This window comes from Thalia democratica, chromosome 6, assembly GCF_965202585.1.
Source record: "Thalia democratica chromosome 6, ktThaDemo2.hap1.1, whole genome shotgun sequence".
Classification (NCBI taxonomy): Eukaryota; Metazoa; Chordata; class Thaliacea; order Salpida; family Salpidae; genus Thalia; species Thalia democratica.
In genome coordinates, this window is record NC_139170.1 from 47,248,246 (window position 1) to 47,269,100 (window position 20,855).

The window sequence follows — 20,855 nt, forward strand, 5'->3', positions numbered from 1 at the left end:
AAAAAAATTTAATCAATTATTACTGCTAGATTTTATTGATTAAAACTGAATTGTTTACAAATCTATAAAACAGTTAAACATTTTTTTTGCTTTAATTTTCATTAACCTACAAACACATATACTGGAAATTTAAAGACACTATATTAAAATACATAATGCTCTTACAGTTTTATGACATCACTAAATATTTTATGTATACTGACATTACTAACTCTCCCCTCTTATTAAATTTTGAGATATGTGTTGCATTTTTTGTGGTTGCTCTTATAGAGAGAGCAACATGAAAAATGTGAATGTACATGATCATAAAGTCGAAATCTAGGGGAGAAGACGGTGTGGAGCCCATGGTAGACTATAGTTTCCATGGTCAATACTGGCAGCAATGGGTTAAAAAAGAGTACTTACCATTTTTAACCTAAAAAAAAAAATTTAATGTATATATAGTTATTTTTTAAGTTTTTATTTTTTCATTATTGTTTTAAAGTTAGCTCAAATTATCAGTTACAAGTAAATGGTGTGCAGCTTGATGACCATCTGATGTATTTCTCCACACCAATCCATTGACCTTAGTTGTGAGTGTTCACATTTTTCTTTCTTGTACCAGGACCTGGTGTACAAAAAACCTTTCGGTTATTGAGTCACTTACCACTTGGATACCTTTTAATGTCTTGTCCAGGACAGCTGTAGTCAGAGTAGTTCAGTTTTTTTTTATGGTAGAAAAACATCAGAAGAACTCACTCTCTCTTCTGCAATGATTGACGTTTTCTGAAGGTCAAAGAAGTGAGTTTGAGCTCATCATGTGTTATTCCACAAGCCCTATCTTTAAATTTACTGATAAAAATTTTACCTTTTAATTAAAAATAAAACTAAATCTGTCTATAAACTAAGAAAAAAATAACTAACCAAAATAAAAAAATAATAAAAGAACTAATCCTAAACCTCTATTAAAAAAACCCCTGGTTAAATATAAATTATTGAAATAAATTTTGTTTATTGTTTTTTTTTTTATTATTATTTTGTTACTGTGTTAGATTTAGAATAGTTCATTTTATTTATTTAATGTTTTGTTTTATCAGAAATTAGATGTAAAAGTATAAAGTTATAGAAATTTACTATTTTTTAATATTTTTTGAGTTTTATGTCAAGTTATTACTAACAAGTTTATAAAATACTTATTATTTTGTTGATTTTAGTGTTGATATTTTTTTTTCAAATACAAACAATATCTCATTAAAAATATTAAGTTCTATAAAAAACAAACTAGAACAATGAAATACTTTAAGTAGATACTGTTTGTATTTGAAAAAATATATATATCAACACTAAAATCAATAAAATAATAAGTATTTTTTAAACTTGTTAGTAATAACTTGACATATAACTCAAAAATTAATAAAAAATAGTAAATTTCTATAACTTTATACTTTTACATCTAATTTCTGATAAAACAAAACATTAAATAAATAAAATGAACTATTCTAAATCTAACACAGCAACAAAATAATAATAAAAAAAAAAACAATAAAAAAAATTTATTTCAATAATTTATATTTATAACAATCACTCTTTCATTACCGGGACATTCATAAAATAAAAGTTATTAATATATTAAATATATTATTATTTAATATATATAAAAATATATAATTTGTTATAAACTTTTGATCTTCTGCTTTTTGCTGAAGCAAATTTGATATCTTTAGAATACTAATTTAAAAGTTGTACAGTCAAAAAGTCCTATTAACTTGATAGATGTTTGTGCTAAACATTGTTATTTCACACCTGCTGGCCACACTTGTAAGAATAAAAAGAATTTCAAGGTAGAAAAACATCAGATAGTTTTTTGAAAAAATTGTATAATGTAAAAGATTGTAATTTCAATACTCTTAATAAAAAAGAACCAAACAGTTTCTAAGAATAATAAACTTAACTTAAATTAAAACATAGTATAATAAATTCAATAAATAGCTTTTTGTGAGTATTTTTCATGTCTTTCTTTTTGAATTTTTTGTTTATATTGTTTTTATTTAGACTAATATATGTTTAGCTAGTTTTAGTTTGTTGATAAGAAAAACTAACTTGGTTAATTAGTATTCAAGTATTCTTACTATATCTTTAGTTGTTTTTATTTCACTAATTTTATTTCTTATTTTTTACAGAATGAAATGACAAAATTACATTTTTAAATTTTTATTGAAAATTTATTTGTAGATTGATAACTGAAAGTTCTTGGTTGTGACTGACTGATGAGTCCTAATCAGGACAAAACTGGACTCAGTCTACCAAAGGCATGTGGTCTGAAGATAGAATTAATATGATCAAACCTTCATGTTAACCTAAGCTTGTCTCATGGCATACAAAGGTTTAGACTTTGGCTCTGTAGGTTTTTGCTAATGTTTTTGTTGATTGTATTTATTATAGTAAAAGTTAGATGTGCTTTTTCAACAATTGTCCTGATTGTGAGTTCACACTTATGACAGTGACTACATGGTGTTGTTGGTATGATTTTTTTTTGTAGTAGCACTGGTGAACACTTGTTTGGAGATTTGAGCTTCATGATTTTGCCACACTATGTGGATTTTGTTGTTGAGATTTTATTCTTGTGAGTGTTGTTTTATTGGTGTACCACAAAAGGGCTCATTTTATCTGTTTTAACATAGTTTTTATTTTTGATTAATTCAAAGTTAGACTGTAATAGGCCAAATAAAAATATGAACTTGATTTAGCACACTTGATTTTGCCCAAGGTAGAAGGTTTATTGTTGCCAAAGGTCGGCAGGGTTGCCACAAAACTTTGAATTCTTGAAAAACCTAGAACTTGACAATTTAGGTTAAAAACCCTAGAATATGGGAAATTAAAAAAAAAAACAGGAACTTTGAACAAAAATCACAAAAAACCTGGAATTTTAATCAATTTTTACGTTTTAACTTTTTAAGTAATAAATTTTAATTTGACAAATAATGTATCATACAGAAAAAATACTTTGTCATTATCAAACTTTTTTTTGTGAAAAATTGAGTTTTAAGTATCTTTTTAATGTTAATATAACATTAAACATTTTCGACCTTAAACTTAACTTTAAATTAAAAATAGACCCAAAAACAGGTACTTTCAAAAACCCAGAAGAAATTTCTCAAAAACTGGTGGAAACCCTGCAAAGATAGAGTATGACACTAATGTTTGTTACCATAGAACAAGAAAATAGTCTCATGTCTAACATATTATGGTTAAAATCCACAAAACTTAAGATAGTAATACAAAGATACTTAAACCTCCAAGCAAACTGGTTGTGTTAAGAAAAATAAACCAATCAACTATGTAATCACTTCTAGCAGTAAATAAATCCAAAATCAGTTGTTACTTCTGTGGTTTTACAAAAAGCACCTAACACCCCTAAACTGTGTACAAAATTAATTAATATTTCTAAATTTGGATATAAGCAAGTAATAAAAGCTTGTTTATTAAATATATATTTTACTTACCTTATAAACAGTTTTATTAAAAAAGTAATAAAAATAAGGTGTACTAAATAAACTTAAATATATCTAAGAAGCAAAAAACACTTGCAAAAAAAACCTTGAATTTTTTAGAAACACTTAAAGTGATAAAGCACAAAACATTGTTTGAATAAGACATCCATCTTAATTTATTTAAAAGGTTTTTGAATTGTTTTTATTTATCAAAATCCTATACTTATAGTCTTCTTATTAGAGGACAATTAGAGTACAGTTCTGCATTTATTTATTACAGTTTTTGGATCAACTTTAATTTCAAATGTACTGTATTTCTGGTAATCAATAGTACAAATACAAATTTTCTTTGCCATACTTTTGCCATATTTTTCCAAACAAATACTTTAGTTTTCAACTAAAATTCTTCATCAGAAGACTATCATATTTTTTTTTTAGAAATCTTTTAACAACAATTTTTTGTATTTATCTGAGCAGTATACTAATTGTTAAAATCATAAAGTTTAAAAATGATGTCCCCAATTTTTTCTCAGTGTGAAAATATTGATGTAGGAGTTTAAAATAGTTCACTCTTGGGGTCTGTATTTATTTTGTGATATTTTAATGACTTTCATGCCTTAAAATTGTTTTAATTATATAAAGTTTTATAATTAAAATATACAATTTAAAAACAATTCTATAAAAGTAGTTTGATTCGTATCATGTTTCTAAAATTATAACAAAGTTTTAAGAACTTAGAATTTCATGTCAAAAACAACAGATTTAGCTAGTTATGTTATTATATAGTTTTTCATGCTTTTAAAGAATTCATAACTAACTTATATATTTTTTTTATAGTTATTAAGTTAATAAAATATATGGAAGCAACAACTGTGACAAGTTTTGCCAACAACTCAAACACAACTCAGGTTATTATTGAGTTTAATTTTGTTAAATGTTTTAATCATATTTTCTTGATTAAATCATAAATGTTTTATATTTAGACAATACTATTGCTACTAAAATTAGTTTTTCTTCTACTTTAAAAAATGCTTAGTGGATTTAAATATAAATATACTTGCAAAAAAATTTACTTTGATATTTATAAGCAACATTTATGTAGTTTTTTCAGGACCTTACTGTATAAAACTTACATGTTTAGTAGTCAATACTTGTTTTAATATTTGCAAATTTTTTGAATTTACATAATTGAAATTATACAAAAGTTTATATTAGACTGATGTTTACTACAAACTATGTCTTTCTTGAAGTTAAAGATCAAAGTTAACTTTATAATGTAGATCAAGGTTTTCTTTTTAATAAATAGTTATAAGTTTTAGGAGTAAATAGTAAGGAATGTAAAATTCTAGGTAAACTTAAAACCTTCTTGGTAGCACAATTCCTCTCAGAATTTTAAAACTTCCATTGGAAATAAAGTGCTATGAATATATTTTTTAACAAATTAACAGGAGCAAGTAGTGAGTGATGGTGTGTTCATGCAGACTGTTGCCTGCAAAGCCATATCAGGAATATTCACGTGGGCTGCAATTCTCATTACTGGACATCATGTAAGTTGTTATTATAAATGTTAAAATTATACTTAGTAAGATTTTTTAGTTTTTGTTATATAACTTGTTTAGTTTTTGCTATAAACATTAAAAAGTTGACAGTATTTTGTAGAATTGTTTAGTTGTTTTTGATTTGTAATTTGAAATAAATATCTAGGTGTTTGATATTATTTTATTTGTATTCAATTTTGTTGCTCAAGTCAGGGTTGCCACACACTCAGGCTTACTCAGGACTAGTTTGAAATTTTTCAAAAAATCAGGCTCGTTTTGATATTTTTTTGATTTTCTTTAATATCCAACTGGTTTTTTGAGTTATAATATTTTTCTTTCTTAAAAATTATATTTTTAATATTTCCTCATTTTATCATTTTGGTGTTTTTATATGTTTAAGTTTGATAAACACTACTTTTTTTAAATTTTTGTTTCAAATAAGTAATTATTTTAAATCTCTTAAACTCAGCCACTTTTTTTAAAACTTTTTAAATCTCATCAATTAAATCACTTCTTTTATTATATTTTTAAAATGTTAAAGTGCACCCATTAATTAATAGGAAACACATGTAAACTAAATGCATTCATTAGAAGAAACATATAAATGTTTAAAACAGACAACATAATGTCAAATATATCTAAGAGACTTACTTGTTTATTAATTGAATTGATACTTAACACAGATATACAAGCACCTGAAGTTTTACACAATACCCGACGAACAACGTTGGATTGTGAGGATTCTGTTCATTGTGCCGATTTACTCGTTCGATTCCTGGCTGAGCTTGATGCTCTTCAACGTGAATGACAGGTACATATACGTGGACACAATAAGAAACTGCTATGAAGGTATTAAGTTTAATTAATTAATTTTTAGAACTTGTTTACATGTTGTGATTAAAACGTGTTTCTAAAAAAAATAAATGGCTTAAAAATTAATAAGACACAGTTAAAGTTTATGTTAAAAGAATCATGTTTTAAATTAGATGTTGATTCTGTAGAAATTTTCAGTTATACAATAATGGTGAAACAATATTTGCTTGATTTAAATTGTTTTACGCTCATAAAACTGACAATATAGAATACTGACTAAAATATATTGTTGCAGCATTCATAATTAACAACTTTATGTTCGTACTAGTATAATACTGAATCGTATTTTCCAACAGCGTTCGTAATCTACAACTTTTTATGTTTGTGTTACGATGGCTATTTGGGTGGAGAAAGTTCCATCATGGCTGAAATTAGAGGCAGGCCAGCCAGGTATCTACTTGTATATATTTTGTTAGATAAAAAGTAGTAATTTAATTAATGCAATTTAATAAATAACAATTTTTTTTTAATAAATAAAGATTTTAGTTGAAATGTATGTATTCTAGTCGTATTAAGTTGTATTTTGACAGATTCAATATACTGTACTTTTATTCTAAATAATATGTTTTTTGATTACAATCAAATTTGCAAACTTTGAGAGAAAAGTGTTATTATCCAATGTTATAAAATGTTTTTTACTTTGTTATAAAGAACAAAGTCATTACTTTATTATATAAACAAAGATGCTTTAAGTTGACAAAGCTGAAATTAGAGGCAGGCCTGCCAGGTTTTTTTCATAAATAATTTATTAAATAGTATAAACATATTTATTCTAATCGTATTAAGTTGGTTTTGACATTTCAAATATACCGTACTTTTATTTTAAATGAAATGTTTTAGATTTTAATCCAATTTAAAGAAAGTTTAACAGGAGTGTATGATTTTACTATATAATAAGATAATATTTTCTTTGTTATAAAGAACAAAGATATTAGTTTATTATAAGATGCTTTAAGATGACAAAGTTTTTTTTAAATTGACGTAAAATTATATTATATTTTATTTTTAGTTACTAAATTTGTAAATCAATAAATACAAAACCTAATTAGTTTTGGTATAACTTATCAACAGTTAACTGATTTAAATGTTGAGTAGTACATTAGTAATACAATAAATTAATATGTAACTTTAAGTAAGTTTTTCATAGTAAACTAGATTTTGTTTAAAACTTGCTGAACACCTACCTATTCGAAATTTAAACCATAAGTAAGAATTATTAAAAAAATATAAATGCTATTTAATTAATATAATTAACAATTAGAACAAGCTGGATAACTTGCACGTGTTGTTTCGCCGGAACCAACTATTCAATTGCCACCTTGAGATTTTGCAAGCAGGTGAATTATTTGCCACTATAACATACGTAATACACGACACTATAAACTTATTTTACAGTAATTTTCAAAATGCACTACTTATCTTCAATGTGTATTAATATATCATACGTATATAACTATAAACTTTTTTTTTATTGCAATTTTTTTAAATAAATATTTTTAAGCCTTCTGAAAATGGAATCACTTCTTTTTTTGATATTTTTTAAATTTAGAAAAAGAAATACTTTAATTAGCAGAAGGTCTTGAAACGAACAAAAAAACTTGAGTTTTTTTAAATGTTTCATAGCTATATATATACCAATGGATGTTCTTAGTTTTACAGGCTTTAAAATTTAGAAAAAAGTGCATCTATTTAGGAAAATAATATAACTAGTTCCTTTACTATATTACATAAGTTATGTAAATCATATAACTTATAATGTATTATGACGTAACAGTTATTGTATTATTTAGGCCACCCTTCAGTTTTGCTTCCTAAAACCCCCATTGGCAATTATAACTCTCATTTTGCAATCTTACGGTCTCTACAAGGATGGAGACTTCAGGTAAATTATAAATTTAATTAAAATTAATAAAGAAAATTAACATTTTAAATACTAATACTTTTGTGATTGTCTGTATTTTTTTTTTTCTTATAGCTTTTAATAGTATAAAGAATTCAAGTAGATTTTGATCATCACTTTTCACAAATATTTCTAAATTTTGTTCTTTTATATAGTAATAATATACTAAATGTTAAAATTTAATTGAACTTAATTCAATAGCTAAAGTTAGTTTTTTTTTGATGATTTTAACCAGTTATTTAAAAACTTTATCTATTTTGTAACAAAACGTAAACTCTTAAATTTTAAATCTAAAAAAGTTTTCAGTTTCAATTTATTAGATTAAGTAAGCAAATAACATCGTGTAAAGTGTTTTTGTGACAAGCTGTGAAATTTAACTGTGTGAAATATGCGTTTTTTTAGTAATATATGACTAACTCTTTAATATTTACATTAAAGTTATTAGAAACATGCAATTAACCAATTTTATTTTGCTTGATATCCACAGCGATTTATATTATTTCACTCAATTGCACTCTAAATGTCTTTTCTCTGTATTTAGACATGGTTTAAGCCTAAGCTAGTTAATTAAATGCTAGTTAATTAATTTAGTGTTGTTGAAAAGATAAGACTTATAACTACTGTTAAATTTAAACAAATTTATTACTTTTTAAGCAAGTATTTTTTAAAAACACTCCACTAAAAAATTTTTGACAAAGCTGCTGAATAACTTGGAGAATCAGATATGCAAATTTTCTTTATAATTTTGAAAATTTGCTTTTTGTAGTGACGTCACAACGAAAATGAAGTTTTTATTTTGTAAGCTTTTTGATTATTTCCTTTCTTTGAAACTCTAAAATACTTCCAATGAAAACTAACCTAATTTAATCTGCAAATAACATTGTACAATATGCAAATAAAAAATAGGATTTTTAAAACATAGAACAGTTGATTGCAAACTAGCTTGTGTTTATGAGCCAAGTTAATTTTTTATTGCAATCTTTTAGTTTATATAAGTAAAACTGATCATGTAGCTTACTGTTAAGACTGTTTAATTGTTTTGCTGTACAAATATCATAATACCATTTATTATGAAAGTCGCTGTTATTTGTAACACAAACTAGTCATTTACCTTTAAATTAAAGCATTTTACTTTTAACTAGTTTTTGGACCAAGTTGAAAACAAACATTAGACCTATATAAAAAATTATTTGTTAAAACTTTTAAGTTTAACTTATAGTCAAGGTTTTATACTAAATGATAAACAAAAACTAAATATTAGAAATTAAATAAATAAATAAAAGCAGAATTAGATGAAATATGCTCAGCTAATATACAAACTTTAAGTAAAGTTTCTTTTGAAGTTACTTTGTATAAAAAGTACAAGCTTAATAACACTATACTGTTTTTAATTTTAAAAAGTATACTGTTATTTGATTTTTTTTAATTTAAGAATTTTGTTTAAACTTTATGAGTAAGTTATTTTTGTATAATCGAGTTATAGTCCTGAATTTAAAAATAATTTATATACATATTCTCTGTTTGTGTTAAGGTTGTGCAATTTAAATTTAAGCTAGTTATTAAAATGTAATAGTTGCAAGTTATTATTAAACAATTATTTTTGTTTAATGTTTTAACAAATTTTATACATTTACCGCTGACATTTTTTTAAACACTAATTTAGCAATCAAGAACATCATTTAGTCGATTTTGAAAATTTTTACAAACATTTTTTAAATTCTCCAACGAACGCGTGTAAACCTTACAGTGACGTAACGAGTAGAACACGTTGTTTTCTTTGCAACATTTTGATTATATACTTTCACTTGCAATGAAAAAGTGAAATTAACCTGAACTCAGTCGCTGATTCTTATCCAATTTTAATCGCACTAAGTGCGGATTACCAACAAATATATATATTAATAATTGTAATGTTCGCTGGAAATTTGTAGTTATTGAAAATTTAAAGTTGTTTCTGATGAGATAGTCTGTAACAGTTGTTTTACTTCAATGTAGAAACTGGTTTTGTTTTCTAATTTAGTTTCAACAGATCAGATTATAAAAATAAGATATCTTTGGATAAATTGACAATAACTATCATTTAATTATTTTCTTTGTATTTCAAAACCATTTTTTTTTATGTTGCGTTAATCTTAGTAATTAAGCAAAATTTATAAACGATTATTTTTTATCTGTCTTACTATTTTCTTTCGATTTAAATATCTTAAGATAATCAATTTTTGTTTTATCTTCTTATTAAAAGTATAGTTCTGTTGTAAAACTCTTGTTTGATTTCAATTCAAAATGAAGTTCACTCTGAAATAAAATTAAAGACTATTTACAGTACTATATAAATTTACTATATCAATTTATAATCAATACAAAGACTTGGTCAATTTAAAAATATCTTCATCAAAGCATGATTTTTAAATAAACAATCATCGAAATATAAAAAAGTATTTGAAATCGAAACTTGAAAAGCTGTAATTATTTTTTTAACAGACTTATAATAACCTTCTATTTTAAGCAAAGACTACATTTTTGGCAGCTAAAGTTTTTAATCACTACATTACGAAGTTTTACATAATTATTTAATCGGTTTTTGCATAATTACTTGATAATTTTCAAAAAATACAAAGCTATGCAAAATTTTTATGTGATGCATGTAAACTTTTTAGTGATTTCATTTGAAAATGAAGTAATTGGTTTTATTCGTTATATTCTATCATTGAACCAAGTTAACATAATGATATCAGGAAAACTGAGATTTTTTTTGTATTGTCTTAAATTGCAAAACTTGGTTCATTTTAATTATATTTCACTTTTAAGGCCATAGAGGGGTCCAACATTTTTTTTACAAAAATTAACTTTGGCTTTTATATGACAGCTTTAAGTACAAACTACAAGCTAGTTTTTATAGAACTCAAAGACGTCATTTAACTTTTGAGATATTTAATTTTTTGTAAAAATTTTCCGATATAAACGTATGGACGGCAAATTTTTCGGGGTCAATTTTCTCGAAATTTTAAAATTCGTTAAAAATCTAACTCCTCCTACATTTTTCAAGCAATCTTCTTCAAATTTTCAGGAAACTTTCCTTATAATAAATGAAAAAATGTTACTTTAGAATTTTCGTAATTTTAAAAAATAAAAGTTTTATCACAAAAAAAATGTTTTTTTTTTTCAAAAAAAAAATATTTTAACAATTTTTATTTTTAATTCCAAAATAAAGTTTTTTTGTTATTGTATAAAGATTAGACTGTGAAAGTTTGAAGAAGATTGCTTGAAAAATGTAGGAGGAGATAGATTTTAAATGAAATAGTCTTTTTTTGCTGTTTTAGTTTTCCCTTCCCATAGGGAACCTATTATGCGGCCCGACTTTGACTGGTCATATCTCAAAAAATAATTTGAATTTTTTAAAACGATAAAAATTATCTTGAAGCTTAGAAAAAACTCTATAAAATCAGATCAACTTGTAAAAAACATGGTCTACCCCCCCCCCCTATGACCTTAACATTAAATTTAATTTTACGGAATGTACCTATATATTTAAAAACATTCAACATATTTTAAGGTTTAAATTAAGGCAATAGCCTTTTTTAAAATGCTATATTTTAGCCGTTAATTTAAGTTTGGAAAAATTCTAAACACAAAAGTTAAAAATGTTGATGTATAAATAAATTATTTATTCTGTTGTTACATTTAAATTTATTTTATAACTTTTAAAATTTATTTTAAGATGTTTTCAAAAACATGTGTTTTTCTTTGTTTTAGTTACACTACTGACTGCAATTTTTTTTTTTTTAATTTATTAAAACTTAGTTTTTTCCAATGATGCATGTTAAATTTGTATACAGTTTATTTTCTTTGTATATCGTTTTTAAATTGAAAATTTTTATGATCAAAATAAAAAAAAAAACGAGTTACTTGATTATTTACCTACTGTTTGCAATGTCATTGTATTTTGTCTTTTTTAACTAGTAATATTTTTCTCTTTATATTCAAAACTCTTTCTTAATTTTCAACACGAACTGTAATCCACTATTTCTTTTAATAATACTTTAAAATTTTCTTTATATCTATGTTAAGAAAATCTGATTTAAGCTCAAGCTAATTGAAAAAAATTACCTCATCTTGTAATAAATAAGAATTAAATTGAAATTAATTAAAGTTTACCTGAGAGTCATTTAGTTGTTTTTAGAAATTTTAAAGTTAAATTTTATTCAAGCTTATTAAAACTTTTATTCTTTTGTAAAGACTTTAAACCAAAGACTATTATATGAAAAATAAACAATAAAACAGTTCTTGTTTTGTTTTTTTGTTATAAAATCTTTATTTTTTTTTTTTTTTTTGTTCTGACAGAATTTTCTATATACTGAAAGGAACATTTCCTAAAAATTTGAGGTAGTTATCTCAAAAAATGTAGGAGGAGTTGATTTTTAGTGATTTCTAGTTATTTGTCGTTTTAATTTGCGCCTCACATAAGAAATCTATTGTTGCCTCCGACTTTGACTGGCTATATCTCAAAAACTTTTTTGAATTTTGAATATCTGTTTAAAGCATCTTGTAGCTTAGTAAAATCTATATAAAATAAGATCAAATTGTTAAAAAAGTGTTTTACCCCCTATGCCCTTAAGTAGTGAAAAAAAATTTTTGACACAAAAATCTATCTTATAGGTAAAAAAAAATTGTCATCATTAATTTTTTTTTAAGAAAAAAACACATTAAAAGTAGCTTTCCAGTATCTTGTCAATGTTTTTATACTGTTTAACTCAGTTTTTTACCTTAAACTTAACTTTAAGCTAAAAATAGATTAAAAACATTTGGCAACCATGTGTAATGCATATTTTCTACTTATTTTAAAACAACTTGGTTTAAGCTTACTTATTAAAAGTTGTCCACATAAAGTGAAAGTTTGTAAATTATATATTATCTAAACATTTTAATCATCATTCATATTGAACATCTGAAAGTTATCTAATTGTTTGACAAAAAAGTTGTAGTTGGTATTTAAACAAATTTATTGCAAAATTCATTAAAAGTAAAGACTATGTAACTTACATAAAAAAGTAATTCTCCAAAGAATGTTTGTAAACATTTTGATTAGTGACTTCAGAGCAAAAGTACAGTGATTTTTTGAATAAAATTGTTATTATCTTTTTTTCATTTAGATAACATATCATTATAAATAAATTCATTGCTCTCGTAATAATTTCACTGCACAATGTGTAGTATACCATCACTTATGTACTTTGCATAGTATTCAATTAAATTATCTTATGAGTTCCACTAAAAAAATGACTCTTACTTGGTGTCTCTTATGAACTGGTCAGGCCAGTGATATTTTTTTACTTCAATCAGAACTTCCACACCTCCAAGACCACTTTATCTGTGTTTTTCATATTTTCCTGCAGCGTTCGCAATCATCTATCACACCAAACTTAATTATTCAACAGTGTGGCCAGTGGAAACCTGTACAAAACCATAACATACATCATTCAAACCACTTGCAACTGTAGAAAAATTATATAAATAAGTTTTTTTTCTTTACAGTGTGCACAAAGGATATTTATACATTGTATTAATTTTCTTAACAGTGTGCACATAATTCATCTTATTTTCTTTAAACAGTGTGCACAGCGGGTACTTGTACATTGTATTAGTTTTCTTAACAGTGTGCACATAATTTGTTTTTTCTTCACAGTGTGCACAGCGGGTACTTGTACATAACCATCATATACAACATATCCGTGTCGCTCGCACTCATGGCGCTGGCCGTGTTCTACCAAGCCACCAGGGACATACTGAAGCCTTTCGACCCAGTACTGAAATTCTTCGTCGTCAAGTCCGTCATTTTCCTCTCGTTCTGGCAAGGTGAAAAGTTTGATTGTTGATTGTTAATCTTTTTTTCAATTTATTTTTAAAGTTACCGATTTACTGATTTAATTGCTGGACATATTCCCATATTTCTATCAAGGTAAAAAAAAATTATCGTTTAACACAAATTTTACATGCTTTTCTTAACATTAAACATAGTTTTTTGTACTTTTCATCTAAAAATTGCATTAATTTTTTCAGGTTTTAAAAAATAATAAATTTTTTACAGACAAAATTACATTCCTCCATTAAAAGTAGTAGCATAAGTAGTCAGCATGCTAATGTTGATGGTCGTGCGGTGAAGTTCATTATTTATTATTGATGGCACGAAACATCTCAACTTTGTTGATGATGGCCGAAACAAATACTGTTTTTTTAAATATAGTAAAGAAAAATATGTTATAATGCTGTTTTAGGGGCATAGGGCAACTTTTAACTTAGTTAAAACTCGACAAAATAAGATCAATTAAAGAAATATTTAAAGAAATAATTTCCATTAAATGACGATTTGCAAAATTGAAGTATTATGTCCAAGTTAAACTGCTATAATTTTTATGAAAAACTTACATATTTTTTCCACTAGACTGAGAATGATATTTTGATGACATGTAGACATGCTAACAATTTAAAAAAACTTTTCATGACATTTTCTTTCTTTAAAAGGAGTCCTGTTGTCCCTGCTCGAAGCTGCGGGCGTGATAACGCCGGTTTCGATCGGGGGGAAGTCCGACGAAAGCTTGGGAGTGGGCAACGTTTCGGCGGGAATTCAGAACTTCCTCATCTGCCTGGAGATGTTCTTCGCCGCCATAACGCTGAGGTACGCTTTTAAGTACCAGATTTACCAGGAAAAGCAACCGGACAGAGGTGAGATAATAATATATATATAATACATTGTATATTAAAAAACAACAAAATAGAAGTGAGATAATAAAATATATATTTTATATATTGTATGTTAATAAAAACAACCAGATAGAGATGAGATTGTTTGAAACATAGTTTTTCATGCATGAAATTAAAAAAAAAAAAACAAAAATTAGGACCTATTCATTGTTAAAATAAAATTAACTAACAGAAAAAAATTGTAAACTTTTATTGGGCCACTTCGAACTTTGTTGCACAATTTTCGACTGCTAATGCATATATGCAAATGCGCATAACTGGATACAGCAGTGTATTAATATGAAAAGTGCAATTGAAAGTACAAAAATATTTGCGTAGTAACTATTATGAATAAATCATTTCATGGTTCGCGCACTCTAAACCACTCGCACCCTCGATTATTGTGTAAGTGAAAATTGATTTATTATAAGCACTTGATAAAAGTTATCGTTGACTTTATATGTATGTTTGTACTATATAAAAACGCAAGGTTAACTTATATTGAGTTTTTATTTTTAATTTCATCCGAATTATAAATACATTGCTTTTTTTATTTTTGCAATCTTTACAGTTTTAAGGAATTTGTCGAACATTATGTTGTTTGCCATTAATTAGTTTGTCCTGCATTATATAGTTGATTTATAAAATTCATAAAACATGTATTTTGGCTTGTTTTTTACTGATGTTAAATAAGTATTTAGTTGTTGCTAAATACTTTTCAATTTTTTGGTCTGAAGTTATATATGCAATTTAAATTTTTTAATATTTTGAATTAAGCAAAATAATTTTATGACACTTGCTTTTAGTTTTATTTTAGTAAAAACGTTTTTGTACTAATAAAAAATTATGTTTTTTCAAAATAATGTTTTAATTAAATATATAAATGTGTTTTAGTTAAATGAGTATATACTATTATAATAGTTTAAGGCATTCCTAAACGCTGAAGGTAAAAAATAAATAAATTTAATATATTGTCACTTTGATATTTTTTAATGTGTATTATAATATAACCTTAACTTGATAAAGATTTTTGCACGAGTGAGTTAATTAATAATAAAAATAAAACTACTTCATTCAAGTAAAAGTATTTTGTATAAACGAGTTATATACAGTATAAATTCTTTTTAAATATTTCATGGCTATGTAACTATTTTACTTAACAGTCTTAAAACTTAAGTTTCAATAACCTTTTATTGCCATACTAAAATCAGAATACTCATTAAAATAACTATTGACTTCATTACAATATTTACATTTAAAGCAAATTTGTGGTGAAATTTTATTCAGCTTTGTATATAAACAATTTGTTTATATATTCTAGGGAAGTAAGATTAAATAAATAAAAATAACAATACTCAGCAATAATTAAAATTGATTATTCAGCTGAAATTGTAAGTTTTATATTAAACCGTTGTTATTGTGAACCTGTTTTTTATTTTGTTTATGCTAATATACCTTTTATAAGTTTTAAAAGGTTTTTGTATATTTTACAACAACATTTTTTTTTAACTTTGGTTTTTTACTTGTAATCCTTATTTTGTAAATTGTTATGGTGATATTGTTTTAGTACAGTGTTTCTATATTTCTTGATACAAATTTTTGATAAAATCAATTAGTAGAACTTAATTTTATAGAAACAATAATATTTTATAAAACTTTTAAACATAATCTAATATATTATTGTGTTTTTGTTTTATTATATTCTTTTATGGTAAAATAATTAAAAAGTTATTTTCATTTAAACAACTAATGATAAACAGTTTTTAGATGTTTTTCATTAATTTAAGCAGTAACAGTATCTAGTTTTTATTTTCAATTATCATTTTATAATATTTTACAGTAACAACTTCAACGCGAACAATATCATCCCGATTAAAAGACACTGTTAATAATGATAATTAATAATATTTTTAAATATTTTACAGTAACAACTTTAACGCGAACAATATCGTTCCGATTAAAAGGCACAGTTAATAATGATAATTAATAATAATTTTAAATATTTTACAGTAACAACTTCAACGCCAACAATATCGTCCCGATTAACAGACACTGTTAATAATGATAATTAATAAAATTTTTAAATATTTTACAGTAACAACTTCAACGCCAACAATATCGTTCCGATTAAAAGACACAGTTAATAATGATAATTAATAATTATTTTGAATATTTTACAGTAACAACTTCAACGCCAACAATATCGTCCCGATTAACAGACACTGTTAATAATGATAATTAATAATTATTTTAAATATTTTACAGTAACAACTTCAACGCGAACAATATCATCCCGATTAAAAGACACAGTTAATAATGATAATTAATAATATTTTTAAATATTTTACAGTAACAACTTCAACGCGAACAATATCGTCCCGATTAAAAGACACAGTAAACCCTTCTGACGTAGTTCACGATGCGATACACAATTTCTCACCAAGTTACCAGAACTACACCCATCTCAAGTTAGTTTATTATTAAAAAAAGAAGTTTTTGTACCTAAGATTAGTTTTTATTTCTTTTAAGTATTTTACTTCACTCATTTTAGTTAGCTTTTTGTTTGTTTGTTAAAAATTGAAACACTTCTACCAATGAAAAGACTTATTTTTCCATATTTAAAGATTAGGCTTTGAAATTTATTTGTAAAATTTATTATATTAATAACTTAATAGTGTTTTCATAGTTTTAAGGTTCTTCTTGATTTTACTTTATAAAAAAAATTCATCATATAGTTATTTTTGTATTTAGACTTACAAAATTGTACGAAAATAAATAAAACATTAGTTTAAGACAGTCTTTTTTAATTACTTGTATGTTGAAGTTATTAAATTTATTTAGCGTTCATAGGCATATATTTTTAATTAATATAAGTATTTATCAATGTATATCAGTTTTATGTTATAGAATATACTTTATGGAATTTTTTAATTTTTCAAATATTTTTTTTACTTTTAAATATATTTCAAACTCCATTCCACACTTAGATGAATGTGTAGATTGATTGTTTGGAGGAAAGTATTAGGTTATCACGCTTAAACATTTGTAGTAGAATAGTTTCAAGTATGGGTATATTGAAACATTTTTACATTAAAAGATGTAAATTTTTCGTTACTAAAGTGATTTTAATTAATGCTATTGTACTAGCTAGTTCTTTTTTTCCATTTTCAGTTTAAAGGCATTTAAAAAGCATTTGCTTTCAAAGACAGGCGCTTTTCCATTGTTAATTATTCATAACTTCTTGGTGAAGCTTTAAACTTGTAAGCACAATCAACAGCTAGTTTTTAAACTATTGTTAATCAATTAAAACAAAAAAAAAAAAACAACTGAGATGATAAAATTCAAGTTTAGTTAAGTCTAATTGTTTGTTTTATAGGAATTTTTAACTTAAACTTTTCATATTACTTAATGTTATTTTCTTCTAAGCATTATCTAAAACGTCATGTGTACAAACATTCAAAGTTTAACGCTCTCTCTTTATTTAAAAGTTGGTAAACAAGTTTTTTTTACACCTCATTCTAAATTAAATAGTTTGAATTTTAATTGTTTAGTTTGTTTTCTACTTTGTTTTTATTTTTTAAATATTTTAAATTTTAAAAAATAGGTAAATTCATTTTCTAAGGGTTTTATTTTGTAATACAAAAATTATTTTATTTTACTATTTCAATATTCTTCTTATGTTTTATTTTAGTTTAAATTTATCAAATTGTTAATTTTCAATACCAAGTTCTACTTGCTTTTAGTAATAATAAAAAAGTCATTAAAGTTTTATTTTTAGTTCAAACAAGCTAATTATAGTATTTTACATGGTCAAAGAAGGTTTTAAATAAACAAAACCAAAATACCTAACAAATAAAGTTGTCGCATGGTTTTTAAGTGGGTGTGTTTGTTTATTGCTTTATTAAATTTTAAAATTCAACTTAAATACCAAAAAATATTCTATGTTTTTTTTTGTACTTTTAATTAAAGTAGTTTTATTCAAGTATATGAAAGTAGTATACTTAAAATACATAAGTTGGAGAATATAGCTTGAGGCATTGCTATATTGGTGATCAACATTTGAAATTACAATCATATTTTATTGTTTAAAATTAAAAGTGTCTAAGTAATTTTAGCGGTTAGAAAATATTTCATTACTTTTTGTTTTCTAAATGTATGTATACTATACAAAAGGTTATAAATAATTCTTATCTAATATAAGTTTTTTTTTTTTGCGAAAAAGTTTAAACTCAGTATTTTTTTCTAAAGTTTGACTGTTACTTGTATTTAAGTTTACTTTTAATTTTTTTTTTTCTAAATAAAAAAACCTTCATAATACCAAAAAAGCTGTTACACTTTTTTGTTCAGTGTAAGTTTGATTTGTTTTTTGAAAAAAAAAATCAACTGTTACTTGTAATTAATTTACTTTATTCTTTGTTATAAATATAAAATTGGTGACACAGAGAACATGAAAAAGTACCAGCGGCAAAAACTACAAAAAACTAGTTTGTAAGTTGAGCTTAGGTGGCTTTTTAGTGGTATTGTTTAGCATTTGCTGAAGTTTAATCCTCTAAAAGTGCTTTTTTTATTCTTTTTTTGCTAGTTAATTCTTTTGTTGGATGTAAGAGTTAAAATAATTCATATATTTTTGGTAGAAATTAAAACTGTTTAATATTTCAAAATGTCATAAAAAACAAACCTAAAAATAGTTTTATCTAATTTTAAAAATTTTTTATCTTAACAATATTTTAAATTATAATAAACCTTAATAGTTATAATTAAATATTTTTTTATTTTCTTTTAGTTTCCTTTGTAGTGAAACAACGTAGTTAGATTCGATAATAATTTCAGTTAATATAAAAATAATTTCTGTACTTTCAAGTACTACTTTTGCAGTTGTGATTGACTACTAGTTTTAATTATTTTATAGTAGTAGTACGATTAATTCTTACTAAGTACTTAGTATGATGGTATATATAAATGTGTTTAATTTTTCTTTAGTGAAACTACTTAGGTTAGATTGGGTTTAATTAAATTAATTAAGATTAGTAGTTTAATACTTTTTTTATTCAAAATTATTGTAGTAAAACTAAATAATATTTTTAAGTTTTTTTTTTCCTTCAATTGAATCAATAAAACAAACTGCTAATTTAATTGTATTTAAAACTAAACTGTTTGTATGTTACTTACTTAATTCACTAATATTAAATGCTTTTTTTTTCTCCTTAGCCAAAGTTCAAATTACTTAAACTCCTTTATAATGCAACTCTAACCTATTCAATAAAACATTTAGTATATTGTTAAGCATGTTTTTAGTTCAATTTGAAAATCAATGTAGTCCTTCAAAAATAATTATATATACTATTTGACTTAATTTAGTTTGTAAATATTTTTAGTAAGCTTTTTGTAGTTAATTTGTTTTAGATATACATATCAAACATTAGTTATTTTATTTCAAAATTTATGCCTTACTAACTTAATGCTTATTTTGTTTTATATTTTAAAAATTTACTTGTTTTAAAAGCTTGTTGTAAAGTTTAAACTTCAAAATAAATTTTTGAATAAAATTTTGCAACTTCTAAACAGCAGTTAAACAAGAATAACCTGTTTGAGTATTTTCTACTTTTTTTTATTATATATCAAGTAGATGTTTAAAAAAATGGTTTATCTCTCATTAGCTTCAATATAAACTATTTAATAAAAAAATTGACACGTTTTTATAGGTGATCATTTATTCTATTTGTCAACTAAGAAAAAGGAATGCTTACAGATAAAATACAATAAAAATACCAAACATCAGAATTTTATGTGTCTTTTACTTTGTAGTTAATTTAGTTACTAGCTACATTTGGTTTTTATTCAAAATGTACAACTAAAATCGTTATATTAAACAAGGTTTTAAAATACTTCATATACGTTGTTTATACTTTTATTTTTTGCCTGATCAGACTTTAGTGGTTTTACACAATTTTTTCAAGTTAGTAACTTTGTTAAAATTTAAATAAATTTGACGAACAAAATTTAAAGTATGAAAGTTAAATTTATAAACTTAAGTGCTAAATTGACTATCAAACAGTGTTTAAATTTAAACAAATTTTAAAATATATTTTGTGATATGACTTTTATTTGCTTTTTGTATGAATTAACTTATCCCAAAGTTTGTATTTTTAATTAAATGTTCATTTTGCTACTTTGCAAAATAATTTTAATTTCTACTTTTTATTATATAACAATTAATTATTTCTTTATCATTTTACTAAAACAAATTTTAATTGACTCTTTGTTGCCTTTTTGCGATTTAGTTTTGTTAAAATCTTAAAACAAAAATTTCAAATGAGTAAAAATAATCTGTGCAAT

General features: G+C 24.1%; 1 protein-coding gene across 1 annotated transcript; it reads left to right on the forward strand.

Moving 5' to 3' along the window:
- Window positions 1-4,311: 4,311 nt before the first annotated feature.
- Window positions 4,312-20,646, forward strand: LOC145839539 (transmembrane protein 184A-like). Its single transcript, XM_082947138.1, has 11 exons — window positions 4,312-4,378; window positions 4,919-5,017; window positions 5,692-5,857; window positions 6,178-6,271; window positions 7,143-7,218; window positions 7,672-7,763; window positions 13,465-13,634; window positions 14,301-14,501; window positions 16,870-16,987; window positions 18,962-19,007; window positions 20,222-20,646. The coding sequence occupies exons 1-10, from the start codon at window positions 4,328-4,330 to the stop codon at window positions 19,002-19,004; spliced, it is 1,110 nt and encodes a 369-aa protein (XP_082803264.1). The 5' UTR covers window positions 4,312-4,327; the 3' UTR covers window positions 19,005-19,007; window positions 20,222-20,646.
- The last annotated feature ends 209 nt before the right edge of the window (window positions 20,647-20,855 follow it).

What these genes read in the sequence shown, in the direction of transcription:
- LOC145839539 (XM_082947138.1), top strand. Translation starts at nt 4,328, where the DNA reads ATGGAAGCAACAACTGTGACAAGTTTTGCCAACAACTCAAACACAACT. An exon ending in GGAAAAGCAACCGGACAGAG is followed by an intron (nt 14,502 to 16,869) that starts GTGAGATAATAA and finishes AATATTTTACAG; the next exon opens with TAACAACTTCAACGCGAACA. An exon ending in CAGAACTACACCCATCTCAA is followed by an intron (nt 16,988 to 18,961) that starts GTTAGTTTATTA and finishes TTGGTGACACAG; the next exon opens with AGAACATGAAAAAGTACCAG.